A 16262-nucleotide genomic window follows, 5' to 3' on the forward strand; every position below is an offset into this window, starting at 1 on the left:
ATGCCCAAGGCCTTGTTTTCATCCATGAAGGCCGCCCCCACACCCCTTGTGTCTCCTGCACCTGAGCCCCAGAGCCAGATCTAACTCCTGCATGCCAGGTACAGGCTTGACAGGCCCCTGTTTATGGCAGAGACCCATTGGTTTGCTCAAATTGAGTAGTGAAATCTGGATAAAGGGGACAGTAAAGGTGGATAGTTCTAACAGCATGTGAGCTGCTTTTCATCTCTTCCCTGTCTTTCAATCATAGGTCAAAACAGTGACAAGAAAGGGACATTGGCAAGGCATGTCCTTGTCTGTACCTGATATTTAGGGGACTGGAGTCCTTTAAATGATGCCTGGATCCTGCTGCCTGGACCCTATTGGGAATTCACTTTTCAGCCTAGTGGCATTGGACCCCTATGAGGGCAGTCTCTACAACAGAGAATGATTTTTCCAACCAGGTACATTCCCTAGGAGAAGTAGATGTGATTAATCTGTAACTTCTACAGCTACTGTGACCATTAGGCACCATTGCAGCCTCATTCCTTGGTACCTCAAGATAGAGGTTTTCTCATCTATGGACAGAGAACAGGCAAGGTGAGGTGAAGTTTCCAAAGTCTTAGAAAGTCCAAGTTCCTCTCCCTAAGGTCAAGGATGTTTCTCTTCCTAGGATCTCACCAGGGAATTTGAAACATAAAATAATGACTTCCTGTGATAGGTAGACTTTTAAGATAGCCACCAAGATTCCCCATGCCTGGTGTACACATGCTTTCTTCCAGTTCTTTAGTCAAACACTAATATAGGTGCTGTTGTGAAAGAAATAGACAGATGTAGTTAGGGTCACAAGTCAGTTAAATTTTGAAGGTGATTATGCTTGATGGGCTTGACCTAGTCATATAAGCCTTAAAAGGTACTGGGCTCTTTTTGGAAAGATATTAATGGACTCAGGGTGACTCAACATATGGAAGATTGCAGGCTTTGAAACTGGAGGAGTTCACAGGGAAAGAAATGAGGGCAGCCTCTGGAAGATAAGAACAGCCTCTGATGGACAGCCAGAAAGCAAACAGAAACCTTAATCATACAACTGCAAGGAACTGAATCCTGACATAATCACATGAGCTTAAAAGAAGACTGTGAACTCCAGATTAGAATGAAGCCTGGCCAATAGTTTTATTTCATCCTTGTGAGACAATGAGCTGAGAATCCAGTCATGCTGTGTCAGACTTCTGACTTACAAAACTGTGAACTGATAAATAGGTACTAAGTTTGAGGTTACTTGTTATGCAGAAGTGGAAAACTAATACACTTTCTTTACAAAAAGTGTGGTATTGGCAAGGTAATTGGCTTTGGAATCAGACATTCTTAGATTCAAACCACAGTTCCATCAATTACTAGCTTAATAACTTTGAGCCTGTTGCTTAGTTTCTCTGAGATTCTGTTTCCTCACTTGTAAAATGGGGGTACCACCACCTACTTCTTAGGACACTTACGAGAACTAAATGAGAGATAATTCCTGGCACATTCTAGTGAGCCCTCCAAAATGATTTCCTTAATTCTCCATCCATTCCTGAAGAGTAGAGAATGACTGTACTACAGGAAATGAAACCTGGATATGGGGAAGGAAGGACAGCAGGATTAATAGAGAACCAGAAATGGCAGAGAAGGGAAGAGTGACACATTATGAAATGAAAAAAAAAATAAGTAGCTGAGTTTATTCAGCACATAATTGCTTATAAAACTGAATTCAGGTCTTAAGTGTAATTCTAAATGTTGACTAAACACAAAGGTACATTTGGTGCAGAGCTTCAAATTCTTTGTGAAACCAGACTAGGCTGTACTTATGTGAATGTTTGCAATTATGTGTGTGTTTGTGTGTGTGTGCACACATGTGCATGCACAGGTGCTTATATAATACTTAAATCTATGGGTCATGAGCTTGAATATCTTCACTAGTTAGACAGGTACATAAATGAGTTAAAACAGCCTAGTAAACATAAATAGGGTGGGTTGGGGACAGTGAAAGTGATTGATATCCTACCTAGGGGCAGTCTAAGTCTGTTTATGCTAGACAGACAAAATTCTGCAAGTCAGTTTTGGCCTGTGGAAAACCAATTTGTGGCCTCTGGCTTAAATCATGCCAACTATCTTTCCATCCACTAGGATTAGAGTCAGGGGATCTCATTGTACAACTTTACGCTTAGATATTCAGAGGGGATATTCAGATATTATTACGCTTAATATCCAGGGGATATTAAGATCCAGGGGAGCCTGATGTATGATCTCCGGAACATCCTTTTCCTTCTTTTGCTTTTAGTTTCTTGATATAGGTATAAAGCGTAGTAGTTAACAGCAAATAACCTGGAGTTAGACTGCCTCAGGGTTAAGCCTGGGTCAATTGTTCACTAGTTATGTGACTTTGGGCAAGACTTAGGTTCTATGTACATTAATTTCCACATCTATAAATTGGGAAAACTATTAGCACCTAATATATATATAATAATATATATAATATATTATATATATATAATGTAATAATATATAATGAGGAATATAGACACTGTGGTGGTGTCTGAGAGTAAAGTGAAGATTCAACACCACCAGAAGAACCGTCCAAGACCACAGCATGGTGAAAAATTTCACTGAACTTAAGGAAGCAGAATGCAATGATGACATCAGAATTCTAAAATGGTACTCACAATAAAGGGATTTTTATTATTGGTAGTGGTAGTCACAGTCTTATGGACTATCTGAGCTTGGACATACACCTTTATTCCTTCTACACCTCACTTTTCTCATCTGATCAGACTATTGCATAAAACTATTATTAGGAGAAAGTGAGATGATCTCAATGAAAGTGCTCTGAATTTTATAAAAGTGTATCCCAATGGGAAGGCTATGACAGTTTCCAAGAATGAATCTCTAGCTAGACAACATTCTGAAAAGCTGTTTAGGGTAGCAACCTATAAAAATATTGCCTTCCATCTTGGGCAACTGGTCTCAAGCCAAAGATTGAGGGCCATACTGATAGGTTTAAGAATCTTAAGATAATTATAAGATCTACCTCATAGAGTTGTTATAACTTTACCTAAGAGAATACATGTAAGGTGCTTAGCACAGAATGAATTCTGTAAGACAATACATGATGCCTCTTATTCTCTTGCTAGTTGCTAAACCCTACATTTCTACATGTCATTTCCTTTATCTCAAGTAGATGAATTTCTCTCTGAAAAAGCTAACTTATGAAACATACAGAGTTTTGACAGGGATTTAAACCAATTAGGAGAGAGAAACAAATTAGAAGTTCCCCCAGACATCAATCTACTGCAGTAATGGAGCCCCACAGATTTTTAAAGTGCCCTGAGAGGAAGCAAAGTGGGGCTGAGCATGTGACTCCAATAACCCTGCCTTCTTTCAAAGCAGTGCTTTATTCTGTATCTTCATTTGGGGCTTTGCATCAGATTTTGTTTGAAGAAAAGATTCCATTGCCAACAAGTTGCTTGAAGGCCCCAAGTCTTGTCTATTTCTTATTTTCCTATTGAAATTAATCCCCATTTTTAAAATGAGAAGACTGAGGGTTAAAGCCAAGTCTTGCCCAAGGTCACATAGCTAGATAGTAGCAGAGCAGGAACTAGGATCAGGTATCCTGACTTCTTGGGTAGTACTCTTTCAATTTTATCAGGTAGGGTAGCACGTTAGTGGGGAGAAGGGTCAGCTGGAGATGAGTGGGGAATAACTAGGACAGGGATAAGAGACAGGGAACAGAGCCAGTTCTTGGCAGGCATGGAGTGAGAGATTAGTAGGGGGTGCATCCAAGTGTAAGTGTACACAAACAAGTGTTGGCCAAATTCTCCCAGGCAAGAAGGCTTCTTGGTCCTTCCGCTCATGCCCCTATTCTCCCAGTTCCAATCCTGAGTCAGAGGGATAGCCAGGGAAAAGAATATCAAATTTTATCTTTCAAGGTTTATGTTGGACTATTTAGTCTAATGTTTTTTAGTTCATGAAGGAGTAAACGTAATTAATAATAGAATGATATGCAATGCTGCACATGCTTGCCAAAGCACAGGATCTGGCAGAAAATATTTCCAAGTCTCCTCTCTCTGACTACTGAGCCAGAAGAAAGAGGTTCACCGTCCAGATACCATTCTGGGTGAGGGGCACAAGGTCATTACCAAAAACCTGCTCATGTGAAATTGAAGAGCCTGGAGATGGTTTCACATATCAGGCTTTTCCACTGGAAAAAGTAACTACATGAATTTAGAGCATACATGCTTTTACAATTACATTTAAACTGACATTAAAAACAAATGTGAAACAGTCCAAGCCGAACAGGTCAGCATGACCTGGAAAGCAAACGAGAGAAAAAAAAAAAAAAAGAAAGAAAGAAAAAAGAAAAAGAAAAAAGGCCCAATGTTAACAGCATTAATTCTGTCAGTCTGTTGTAAATAAGAAAATACCATGGGTGTATTAATGGTTTTATTAAAGGAAAATTCACTAGCAGAAATATGCAACATTCAAACAAATAGAAAGCAGTTAAAAAATAAACCACATTAGCCTTTCAATTCACATTAGGGAAACTCTTGTTGGCCTGGAGGTTAAAATTCTGCCCCAAAGAGGGGGAAATTAATTCCCTTCCCTCCTGGAAGTCTTTCCTCGGTTTTTCTCCAGAATGTTGTTGAGTCAGAGAAGGAGAGAGATGTGTGTGTGCGTGTGTGTGTGTGTGTGTGTGTGTGTGTGTGTGTAGGTGGAGAGAGAAGAAGGAAGAGGGTGGAAAATGCAGGCTCCAGGTAAGGCTGGAAGAGTGCTTCTGACCCTCACATTTGTCAGCCCCCGGCCTCAAAGATTCCACATCTACCAGAAGGAAGCTAGCTTCAAGATGAAGTCTCTGAGGCAGAGGCAGAGCATAGCAAAATATTGTAAATTCTAAGGCTCTCTCCTCTTATATCAATGCAAAGTTTGAGGCTGGCCTGGGAGAAGAACAAAGCATCACACTTGATGGAGAAGCAATTGTATGATGTAAGTGAATAGTGTGGGGCACTAAAGCTAGAAGTTAAGAGGTAAAGTCTTATCAACTTTCTTCCATCATCTTAACTTCAATAGAAAACAAGAAAGTAGGCACTGGTTCTTAGATTTTGCCTTCTTTCGGTTTATGAAAAGTTCAAGTGTATGTGCACTGCTAAAAGGGAAGTCACATTAACTTTGAGAATAAGGAGAAAAAGAATGTCTGATTGTACTCTCCTGGTCTGTTTGAAGAGACGGCTGGCTGCCTTCTTGGAGGTGTTCCTCTAGGGGAATCAGAAATCTGGTCTTTGCTTACTGAACTTGTATGGATCAGCTACTACCTTCAGCTCAATGATGGAGCCTAAGGTTACAATCTAGCTCCACGGCAGAGGTCCAGCAAAATAGAGGTAAGAGGAAACTTGTGAACTGTAAAATAACCAAGTGAAAATGACCACAGGAGCCTCAGATAGGGACAGTGGCTTCTTGTTCAAAGCAGCTCTTTGAGTCCCATTAGCTAAGCTTCTTTGCAGCAGTAGCACACTGGAAAGCAAGGAACTGCACTAGAGCTTCACTGTATTCACTTGAGTCAGTGCCTAATGCCATCATATATGATCAAAAACAGTCAAAGGGCCCTTTGCTAATACCAAGTCATATTATAAAAAACAACAATCATGAGAGTCACAGCTACATGAACTGGTAACTCTACTACTTAGTCCTCACATAGCTATGAGGTAGGGAAATACCATCAGCCTCACTGGGAGGACTAATCAACTAAGAGAGTAGTCTCCAGTCCCAACATCAGAGTTTCTGTTGAGGAGCAGGGGCTTAAGTCCCCAAGTTTCGCATTCCAGGTGTTTCCGGGATATCCAATAAAATCCTCTAGAACCCTCATTTTGAATAAGGCAAATAAGGTCAGCCTTTCTTCAGTGTCTGGTCATTATGAGATGTTTGCAATATCTAACCTGGAATTTTTCTAATATAAAAGAGAGACACTGGTGAACATAGCAACTTGAAGATGTGCTAGCATGTTAGCTGGCCCCATAATCAGATACTTGAGTCAGATCCTCTGATATAAGAGGCAGCAATGCAAAGTTGGGGAGAAGGGGTGCCTGTCATTTTGGACTAGAGGTTTTCTTCTCATTTCCTATCTAACTGGAAGACAGAAGTGAGACTGGGAAATGGAAAATTCTTTATTTGGAGTTTTGGGGGCTTTTCCTCTTTCTCTTTCTTTTCTGCTTTATTGATCAATATACTAAAGGACATATATGTGTTTGTATGCGCCTCTTGGGCAAGAATGAAGTGGTGGTTGTGGTTGAGAGGAAAGGATATGGAGGGAGAGAAGGGAGGTGAAATTTAATAGTCTCCTTATAGCCACTCAGAGGCCAACAAAGACTCCCTATTTGGTCTTCTGAATTTCTTGTAGCAGCCAAACAATCCCATAATATTACAAGCATTATTACTCAGCCTGGCGATGGGAATGCTTCGAAATTAATGTCTCTGCACCTAACAGCTCACTAATCAAAGCTTCTATGCCTCATTTGCCACCCTGGTGAGAGTCCTCAGTCTCTTCCAGTTTCATTGTGGTCAGCATGATACACCACACTGTGCAGGCCCAGGCTGGTGACCTTTTGTCTTTGGTCAAGATCCAGATTTTCCTTTTAGTTTGAAATGCCAGGCCAAGTTTTTCGCAGGTGATTTCTTCAGGATTCGTGCTTACATTTTTTTTTTCATTTTTTTTTTTAATTGCTGACTGTTAAAAGTCTGAAATGTCCCTCAACAATCAATTTTCACTTCAGCCACAGAACCACTGGTCCAATGGGGTATTAAACAGTGGCAAGAAATACATTCTATGCCAGGCTTAAGAGATCTAAAAACTGCAGCAACGATGAAATGGACTGAAGAGAATGGAACTTGGTTCTAAAAGAGGTGATCCAGGGTAGCCATGCCATTTGCAGTTTACTTTCTATATATCTGTTGTCATGGAAATATTATCAGTAATAGACCATTTGAAGGCTCTACTGGTTTCTGGATGGTTGAATATTTTCCCCTTAGTTCTACTTCAAAAAACATGATCCAAAAGGATGTACAAAAGTCTCTAAGAAAGCGTCTTTCTCAGGTAAATTTTCTATGTAGAAGTTCAGGACAATAAGAAAATATTCTAAACACTTTTGTTGATCTTAAGTAATACATTCTCCAATTTGTAAGAACAAGTGGCACTTTTCTTAAATCAAAAGTAAAAGGTTTTCATACAAACAGTTATATTATCAGCTCATATGAAGCTTTTTTTCTAAATTGTTATATTTGGAAAATACCTGCTTTTGTATATATGACCTATTGTGTGCTGTGTACTCTTAGCTTTCAGCATAGTACCTTCAAAAAATATTGCCTATGACATCATTTTACTCTCTCAAAAGCAACTGAGGGAATTTGGAGCACTCACAGCAAAAGCAAACAACAATAAAATCTGCTGCTATTACACTTTAAAAACTCAAGGATTTTAAGTGGTGATTTTACAAGTGAGATACTTATTCAGAACCAGATATCATCAATTTTGATGATCAGAGAAAATTATTTACTTCTAATCACAGTTTTATAAAAACAAATATTCAGAGACAGACTACAGCATATATATGCTGTCCCAGACAATGTGGTTTGGAGGTAATTCCATATAAAAGTTCACTTGAGAACTACAATTAGAAAGATACCTTTTACTCTCCAATATGTCACCAAATATGTATGTAACCAGTTGGAAGATGACAATATTGGCCTTGGAGGACAGATTACAAGGGTTAATTCAAGGGAAATTCAGAGACTAGAGAACCAAGGAACCAGTGCCAAAATCCCCACTGCTATAGCAAAGAGAACAGGCTTCAGTGGTGACTGGGAGCACACAGACCAATTTTCATCTGAAAAAGGAGGCACAATGATATTCATTGTATACTTACTATGTGTTAGCTTCTTTACAAATTTACCACAATTTTGTAAGGAAGATTTTATTATTCCCATAATGTAGTTAGGAAATTGAGTTGAGGAAACTGAGGCTCAGAGAGATTTAATAAGTTATCCAAGGTCATCAAGATAGTAAGTGGCAGAGCTAGGACGAGAAACAAGGCCTGTCTGTATCCTAGTCCATCAAGCTATTTCCACTATACCGAGGACCTCCTAAAACATGAAACCAAAATAAAAAAAGAAAACCAGAAACTGTAACTGCTGAGCCACATGGACATGTTGATGTCAAAATTTATATGGCAATTATACTCCTCTGTGCATGCCTCAGTTATACAGATCTGTAGGAGTACTCAAGTATCTAAGACATTTGTGTGGGGAGTAGCATTGCTCAGAATTGAGACTTACTGCTTGCATCTCCAACCTAGAGACTTTTGGGGCTCTAATCTACAGAGTCAAAGCAGAAGGGAAGAAACTCTATTAACTGAGTTCTACATTGTTGAGTCTTTATGACACTTAATACTCTGCTGCTTGCTGAAAGGGGCTTTGAGGGGATTCAATCATTGGGTAGGCAATGGGACCCAAAGTCTTAAAATTTGTGATTTCTAGGCCTCTGACATGAATAATGAAGGTATGTGGTAGCACCATGATGAGGTTCTGGGTGGATGTTGGAATGCTAGTCAGAGAAAAAGGACTGTTAAACTTTAGGGTAGAATATCTAGATAGCCAAAATATTTAGTGATCACTTTGCATGATGCTAGAAGTCATCATGCTTCTCAGAAATAATGTATCTAGCATGCTCCTTGGGTAAGGAATATGTACCTATGACCATTAGGAAACTTACTTAGTAACCCTGCTTAGGCCTGAATTATATCCTATCCTTTGTGTATGACAATATATATATACCCAAAATAGTTTACTTTGGTTGTTTTAGAAGGCATTGGTGCATACTCTTGAGATGTGGTGAAGATCGTTGGCTCTTGGTCATGAAGTCATTCTTAATTGATTCTCCTTGTGAGCAATATACATGTAGATATACACATCTATAAATGCATGACCTGGGCTAGTGGTATCATCTACTTTAGGATAGAGTATTTATCTATAACCAAGTTTTCCAAAGTACATTCCAGAAAAAATCGGTTTTATAGGATATTAGCAGGTGTTATATAAAAACAGGATTCTGTTTGTGAGATAAATTTGGGAATCCTGAGTTACTAAGCTCCTCAGGTTATTTTACTGCAATATTTGACAAGGTCTGTGATATGATAACATGCACTGTAAATATTCCTGATCAAGACTATAATATGCAGGTTTTCCTAACTTTTTCAACCATAAAAATATATTTTCATGTATCATATCACAGAACTATTTTTCTCAGAACTCACACCAAGAAGCACTGGCCTAGATCAAGGCAACAGGCTTGTATAAGGGAAGGGCTTATGCATGTGGTCAGTACTTGCAGGCATCAATCTGAACAGAGGCAACTAACTCCAGGAACCAAAGCTGTAATCCTAGATGTTTAACAAAATTGATGCTAGAAATTTCTTTCTCTCTCACTACCTGGGCTACTATCTCCTTTTATAAAACTTAAGCCCTCACTAATTCTCTTACAAAACAAACATGCAAATAAAATGGATATGTGAACATGTCTATCCCATGTCATAGCTCTTCAACTGCCTGAAGTTCAAATCTTTTAGCATTAACAACCAAGTATATTTTCAGAGTGGTTTCAGCTTGCCTTCCCTATTTCCCCAGATCTGGCCACGAAAGTAAAAGTGAAAGTGTTAAGTTACTCAGTCATGTCCAACTCTTTGTGACCCCATGGACTATAGTTCACCAGGCTCCTCTGCCCATGGAATTCTCCAGGCAAGAATACTGGAGTGGGTTGTCACCCCTTCTTCAGGGGATCTTCCCAGTCCAGGTACTGAACCCAGGTCTCCCACATTGCAGGCAGATTCTTTTCCATCTCAGCCACCAGGGAAGCCCAAATCTGACTATATTAAACTATTAATACTTGTGTTATTCCTATAAACCTTGATGCTTATTTAAAATGTCTCTCTGAATTTATTCAAACTGTGTACTTTGCTTTGAATGTCCTTTCCCTCTACCTCACTCAACTTCTTCCCAGTCATTTCCTATTTATTCTTTAAGGTTAAGCTGTATTAGTTATCACTGCCTGTCTCCAATTATTTAACTTTTTGAGGACAGGGATTGTATCTTATTCATCTATGTTCCCCCAAAATGCCTACTACAGAAACGGGCACATAGCTGGCAGTCAAGGAGTATTTGTTAAGTGGATAACTAGATGAATGGAAGGATGGAAATATGAAAGGCCTAGCTAGTTGGCTGGTTGGAAGGATGAAAGGATAGATGGATGAATAAATGTGAAACTTGTCTCCTGAAGAATCAGGCTATGAGTGGTATTTCAGCACTGGAATCATTCTATTGCATCCAAGGCATGTGAACCAGAAGTAGCAGTGGTGGGCTGCCCATGAGCATGGGGAATGATGAAAGAACTGATATCAAGGCTCTTGTCAACACTAGAAAATGATAAGGATGTTTGTAGTGCTCATGGCAACATCAGACCAGGATATCCTCTCAACTAGAGAATCATGGAGGTTGTTAAAACCTGCAGATCTATTAATAGTTTTGAGTCTCAGGTGTGGAGTTTAGCCCCTAGAAGGAATGAGACTTCTCATATATGTTAGAGTAATCCCTGAAGAAAATGCTGCATACTTCCAATTCTCACAAGCTCTGGAGCTTCATGTTTCTTCTCCATGTCTGGGGTTTGGCTGTTACCTGAAATTCCTAAAAGGCCTACCATCTTCCATGGTTCAGGAGAGGAGGGAATAAGCAGGGGCCAATGCCATTTATTAAAAGTTGAGAATTCAAGAGTTGCTTAACACAGAAATAAATAGTGTTTTGGGAGGAACAGGAAAGCAAATGAGAAAGAAAGAAGCGTCAGGGAAGAATATGATGGGTAAAAGTAATTCTTTCTTTCTCATTCCATCTTGAAAACTGGGAGTATATCATTAAGAAGTACAGAGAAAAGTGAGGTGACTCTATTTACTTAAATTATGAGCTGTGAAAAAAAAGAGCAGTTAATTCATCAGAGAGAAAGTGCATCTTTGGACAGTTACATTTAAAAAAAATTCTAAATGAAGAGTAGGCAAGAAGGTTAGATTATTGAAGCAATTAGAGACATGTGGTTTTTCCAAAGCAGGCAGAAACAAATCATGTTCAAAGAAAAGCCTATCCTTGTTGTAGATGGGCAGTTGAGAGCCTGGAGGTAGCCTTTAAGGGAACCATGCTGAGAATCCAACCACCTCCAGGATCCTTTCAGAAACAGTAAGAACAGTTAAACAATAAGAATCAACAGGTATAGAGGCCTGGAAGCAAAAACAAAAGGGTATGTGTTTTAAGTATCTTTGAGCTGAGGAGATTCCATTACCAAATACTACAGAGAAAGCTAAATTAGAGACTTTGAGGCATCAAGATCAAGCAGCCATCAGTTGCAGAGTGCCAGCTTCTCTAAGATACAAAGACAGTCCTTCTACCCTCCACTCCATCAAGCACCTATCCATACAGTCTAGACACATGATATATTTTACTTAGGTGTGACCAGAGGTAGCTAAAGTCACTATGCGAGTCAAAGTACATAAGTCTAGACTAATCTATATTTCTGGGACAGTGAATGGACAATCCAAAAAAGGACTGTCACATCTACAATTCTTTCTCTGTGAGCTTAGACACAGAATCACAAAATGGTCATTCTTAAAAGGTCCTTGGTGAAGCTCATTACTTTATTTTTATGATGAGAAAATGAGCCTCAGAGGGGAGAAAGGAATTACCCAAAACCATATTCTTAATTGCCATTTTGGAATATATTATATAACTTTGAATTGAGCGGTAGGAAAAATAAAACAAAACTATATAAATCCTCCTTCAAGGTGATCAAAATGTTGATGCTAAACCCACATCTGATGAAAAAGGAAGTCTATTACTAGTATATTCAAAAGGATCACTGTATTGATGTTTGCTTCCTTTTTTCCATTATTTGAGTAAAGTTGTAGTATACACTGAAATTGCAAGATAAAAATAAACTTGGGAGGGGTTTGCAGCAGGGAAGCAGGGACTATGAAGATAAGTTTAGCAAAATGGAAAGGTTTGTTTCCCAAACAATAGTATCTAAGAGGGTAAATACTTAGGTTTTTATTGATGTGGTGCTTGAATATACTGTATGAGTCCCTTAATTACTAGAATTGGCTTTCAAGCAGGATCTTGATAATACTTTTGTTTTGAGATGATTTCTGATAATGTTCTGTCTGTTGGAGCTATTACGTATTATAGGGCATGCCAAGTAACAGGGTTAAAGCCAACTGGGAAGTTCTGTGAACAGCTTTACCAGCTAAATTACCACTGACCTTACTATCATAAGTCCTTACATTTGTCTAGCACTTTGTCATTTACCAAGGATGTTCACATTCATCATGTCATCAGATCCCCATTACAGCTCCGTGAGAATGGTATGTCTAAATTACAGATGAAGAAATTGAAGCTTAGAGGGGGAACAGTGAATAATAGTGCTGGGCCTTTAACCTAGGTCTGCCTGACTCCAAAGGCAAGACCATTTACAAAACATCAAGAATCCTTGTATCTTGTGAACATTTCTTGAAGTTTGCCTGCCTGAAGCTCTATTGCCTAGCATGGTTCCTTGTACATAGGAGACATTCAATAAATGTAAAAAGGGAACTGAAACCAGAGCCAGCCACAGCACTTCTCAGCTTCTTTTCATTGTGTTGACCAAGCTCATTCAAATTTAAATACCTTAATAAATCAATTTAAAAACTTACTTTACCACTCTCTTCAAGAAATTAATGTATAGATTTATGTCACAATGCTATATGGACTAGTGAAATTGTCTGTTATATACATACTTCTTTTCACAAGGGATTCACTGTAATCATGTTACAGATGCTTTACAGTGGATGATATTAGCTGACACATGAAACTAATTTTAGGATTTGGGCCCAAATGTTATGAAGACTTTTATTATCATTAAACTTTACCTGTGTTAAAGCAGGTTTGCAATTCGTATCAGCAAATGGAAAACTAAGGGGCTGTCTATCCGGAAGCCCCCATCTCTTATACATAATTCAGAGAGGGCTAAATAATTGAGTTGAGTGTATCAGAATCCTCCCCCTGGGGTGATCCCACCACCGTGAATGTTGTGACAACATTTCATTTCATCTTGACAATTCCTTTGTCAACTTTCCTGGGTGTCCTGCACTCTCCCTCTACTCCCAGCCCTGTTTTTTCCTCCTCACTGTAGACCACAATTGTAGGATTTCTCTGTAGTAAGCCAAGCAAAGAAGAATAAAGTTTATTTTTCTCAAAGATTTGAATCTCATTTGATGTAGTTGACCGGAAAACCACTTGTAGAGCATCTGCATGCTATGTCTACGAGTACTAGACACTATTTGAAAGGCTGTCTCAAACTGAGCCTGTGTAAATTCATTTTTAATACTTTGGTTTGTTTAAAGAATATTACTAGCCTTCAAGGAGGCAAGGATACAGCTACCCACATGAAGACCCACAGATGGTTAGAAAACTACCATGTTGATTTCTGTAAATATGCACATAGGCAGACAAGGTATTGAGTACCTTGCAGAAAGCCAACGATAAACAAGTACTCTAAATCAGTCTTGAGGAGGGGAGGGGGGAGGGTAGAATTATAAACACTTGGATTTTCCAGGATGATAATAAGTACTCAGGTATGAGGCCACAGTTTCAGGTGTTCAGAAACAGGCTTGTCTTTCTTCAAATTTCCAAATCAAAGTAAACTAATAAGCTTGCTTTTCTCATGAAAGGTGCATCTTTCAGGAAGTGGCAAGTGGTAGGAAGGAACCTGGCAGGGAACAGATACAAACATGAAGGAATACGAATTTGAAGGGGGAAAATATAAGTGTCAGTCAAATCTTTTCTGTAATGGTGACAAAAATCATGGTAGACATGGACTAGAGGACAGAGAGCATTTTGATGGGGGATTACCCTTGAAAGAGCTGTATCTTCATTCTGTCAAACTCCTCTGTTACTAAAAAAAATGCTTTTGGAAATTGTCAATAGATTTGCAAAGAAAGGGAAATGATTAAAAAGCCTGCTCATCCCTGGGAGATGTGGGATAGGAAATTGGCTCTGCTTGGCAGCCTAGTCATAGATTCCAAAGAAAAGCAGCTTTTCATTCCAGGTGGCCAGCACCACAACACAGGCAGCAGTTAACTGAGGAATATTCCTGGGTGTTCAGGGCCAGCCTGTGCCTGGGTCATCCTGCACCTGCGACTGTTCTGAATTCCTTAGTTCTCTCATCCTAGCCATCATTTAACAACATAAGGTCAGTACCATTATGTCCCCTGGGAAGCCCTTCAAGTCAAGTCCATACTCACTCATCCTCTGATGGGTCCTGATCCCTGCTTCACACCTCCTGCTCCTATGATGAGCCCCACAGTGTTGTGTAGCATGTTTAAGGATAAAGAAAAGCACCAGATGACTGATGGCCATGTTGGATGTGAAGGGGTCAGCCTGTTTTCAGAGCATGGCTGGCCTCCTTAGAAGCATCAAAGAGAAAATCTGGTTTAAAGAGAGAACAAGAGAATAAGGGAGGGAAAGGAAGAATGAAAAAGAAGAAGAAAAGTATCATACCTCCCAGAGTCATCCCTGCTTCATAGCATTTCCGGAGACGACAAGATGGACAATTTTTTCTTCGGAATTTATCAATGGTACAATCATTTCTGCTGGCACACAGGTACTTCTGTTTTCCTGGGAGAACAAATATAAGAGTAGACAGCCCTGTTAATGTGTCGCTAGAGCCTCTCCAGAAAGTATTTCTAGACAGAAAAGGTGTGAGACATATCCTGCCCAATGAGAGAGGTGGACAGGGAATGGTCTCATACAGTTTGATCACAAAACCCTATTAAACCATGATGATTTAATTCAGTGCTGTATTGTTTGATTTTCATAGGTGTTTTTCAAAGGGATGGACAGTTCAGGTCCTTCTAATACTTCTTTTATTAGGATGACACAACATGGTTGTTTTTCATAATACAAGTACAGATAATCCTTCTATAAAAGAGAACTCCATGTGATTTTTAATTGTTATGTGAGACAGCAAAAGAGACACAGATATAAAGAACAGACTTTTGGGCTCTGTGGGAGAAGGCGAGGGTGGGATGATTTGAGAGAATGGCATTGAAACATATATATTACCATATGTGAAATAGATGACCAGTCCACTTTTGATGCATGAAACAAGGCACTCAGAGTCGGTTCACTGGGACAACCCAGAGGGATGGAATGGGGAGGGAGATAGGAGGGGAGTTCGGGACATGGGGACACATGTACACCCATAGACGATTCATGTCAATGTATGGCAAAAACCACCACAATATTGTAAAGTAATTAGCCTCCAATTATAACAAATAAATTAATTTTTAAAAAGTTAATGATCATACCACCAAGCTTTCAGGGTATAAAAATCAAAGGGATAAAGCCCACTCTTTGTAAACACAGCAAATGAAAGGAAGTCTTCTGAAGATAGAAGAAGAAAAACAATTACTGTCATGTACACATGAAGTTGTGAGAGATACACAGAAATATATACACACAAACACACCATACACATTTTCACACTCAGAAATCCTTAAGATCATAGCTGTTCAAAGAAAAACATGGAGTTCCACTCAAAAACACATACTTCATTCCTTGTTCCTAACACAGGCCTGGCACACAGTAGGTCTTTAATAAACACTGATTTAATGAATACTGAAGTTGAACGGAGAGATCTAGAGGCACATAGAGTTATCAGCAGAAATAGATAGTAATACCTGCTATTCTAAAACATGCAGAACTTATGCTCTTTGTCCTGCCCCTAGCCTGAGATTTTTCTTCCCCTCATCCCACCCCTTTCTTTTGCCAAGTCCTTGGTATTTTCTTTTTCTCATTTGCTGCCATGCTTTACTTTATGGAATAGATCAAGATTTTAAGGAGGCTTCTTTTGGCAGGGGAAGAATGTTTGTTGTAGGGAAAAGAAAGACAAATTGAAAAACAATTGTTATTTGATATCAGGGGAACCCACAAATTTAGCTACAGCTCAGCTTTCCTCTCTCTTCACTCAGCCTAAAATGTACATAACTGTCACAGAAAACTCATCTATTGCAGTAGGTTATTTTATGTTGGAGATTCAGTGTAACCAGATTATAAAATTTCCTTTTCCTCCCTCCCTCTCTTTTTCTCTTCCCTTTGTCAAAGGACTCCAAAATGCTGGGCTTGAAAGAACTGTTAAA

General features: G+C 39.1%; 1 protein-coding gene across 2 annotated transcripts in view; it reads right to left on the reverse strand.

Annotated features, from left to right (window-relative positions):
* Window positions 1-16262, reverse strand: part of AR (androgen receptor) — a 191121-nt gene that overhangs the window by 26539 nt on the left and 148320 nt on the right. For both annotated transcript variants that reach the window (XM_043895534.1, XM_043895533.1), the window contains exon 3: window positions 14623-14739. In XM_043895534.1, coding sequence (XP_043751469.1) covers window positions 14623-14739 — 117 coding nt within the window. The remainder of the gene's footprint in view (window positions 1-14622; window positions 14740-16262) is intronic.

This window comes from Cervus elaphus, chromosome X, assembly GCF_910594005.1.
Source record: "Cervus elaphus chromosome X, mCerEla1.1, whole genome shotgun sequence".
NCBI lineage: Eukaryota > Metazoa > Chordata > Mammalia > Artiodactyla > Cervidae > Cervus > Cervus elaphus.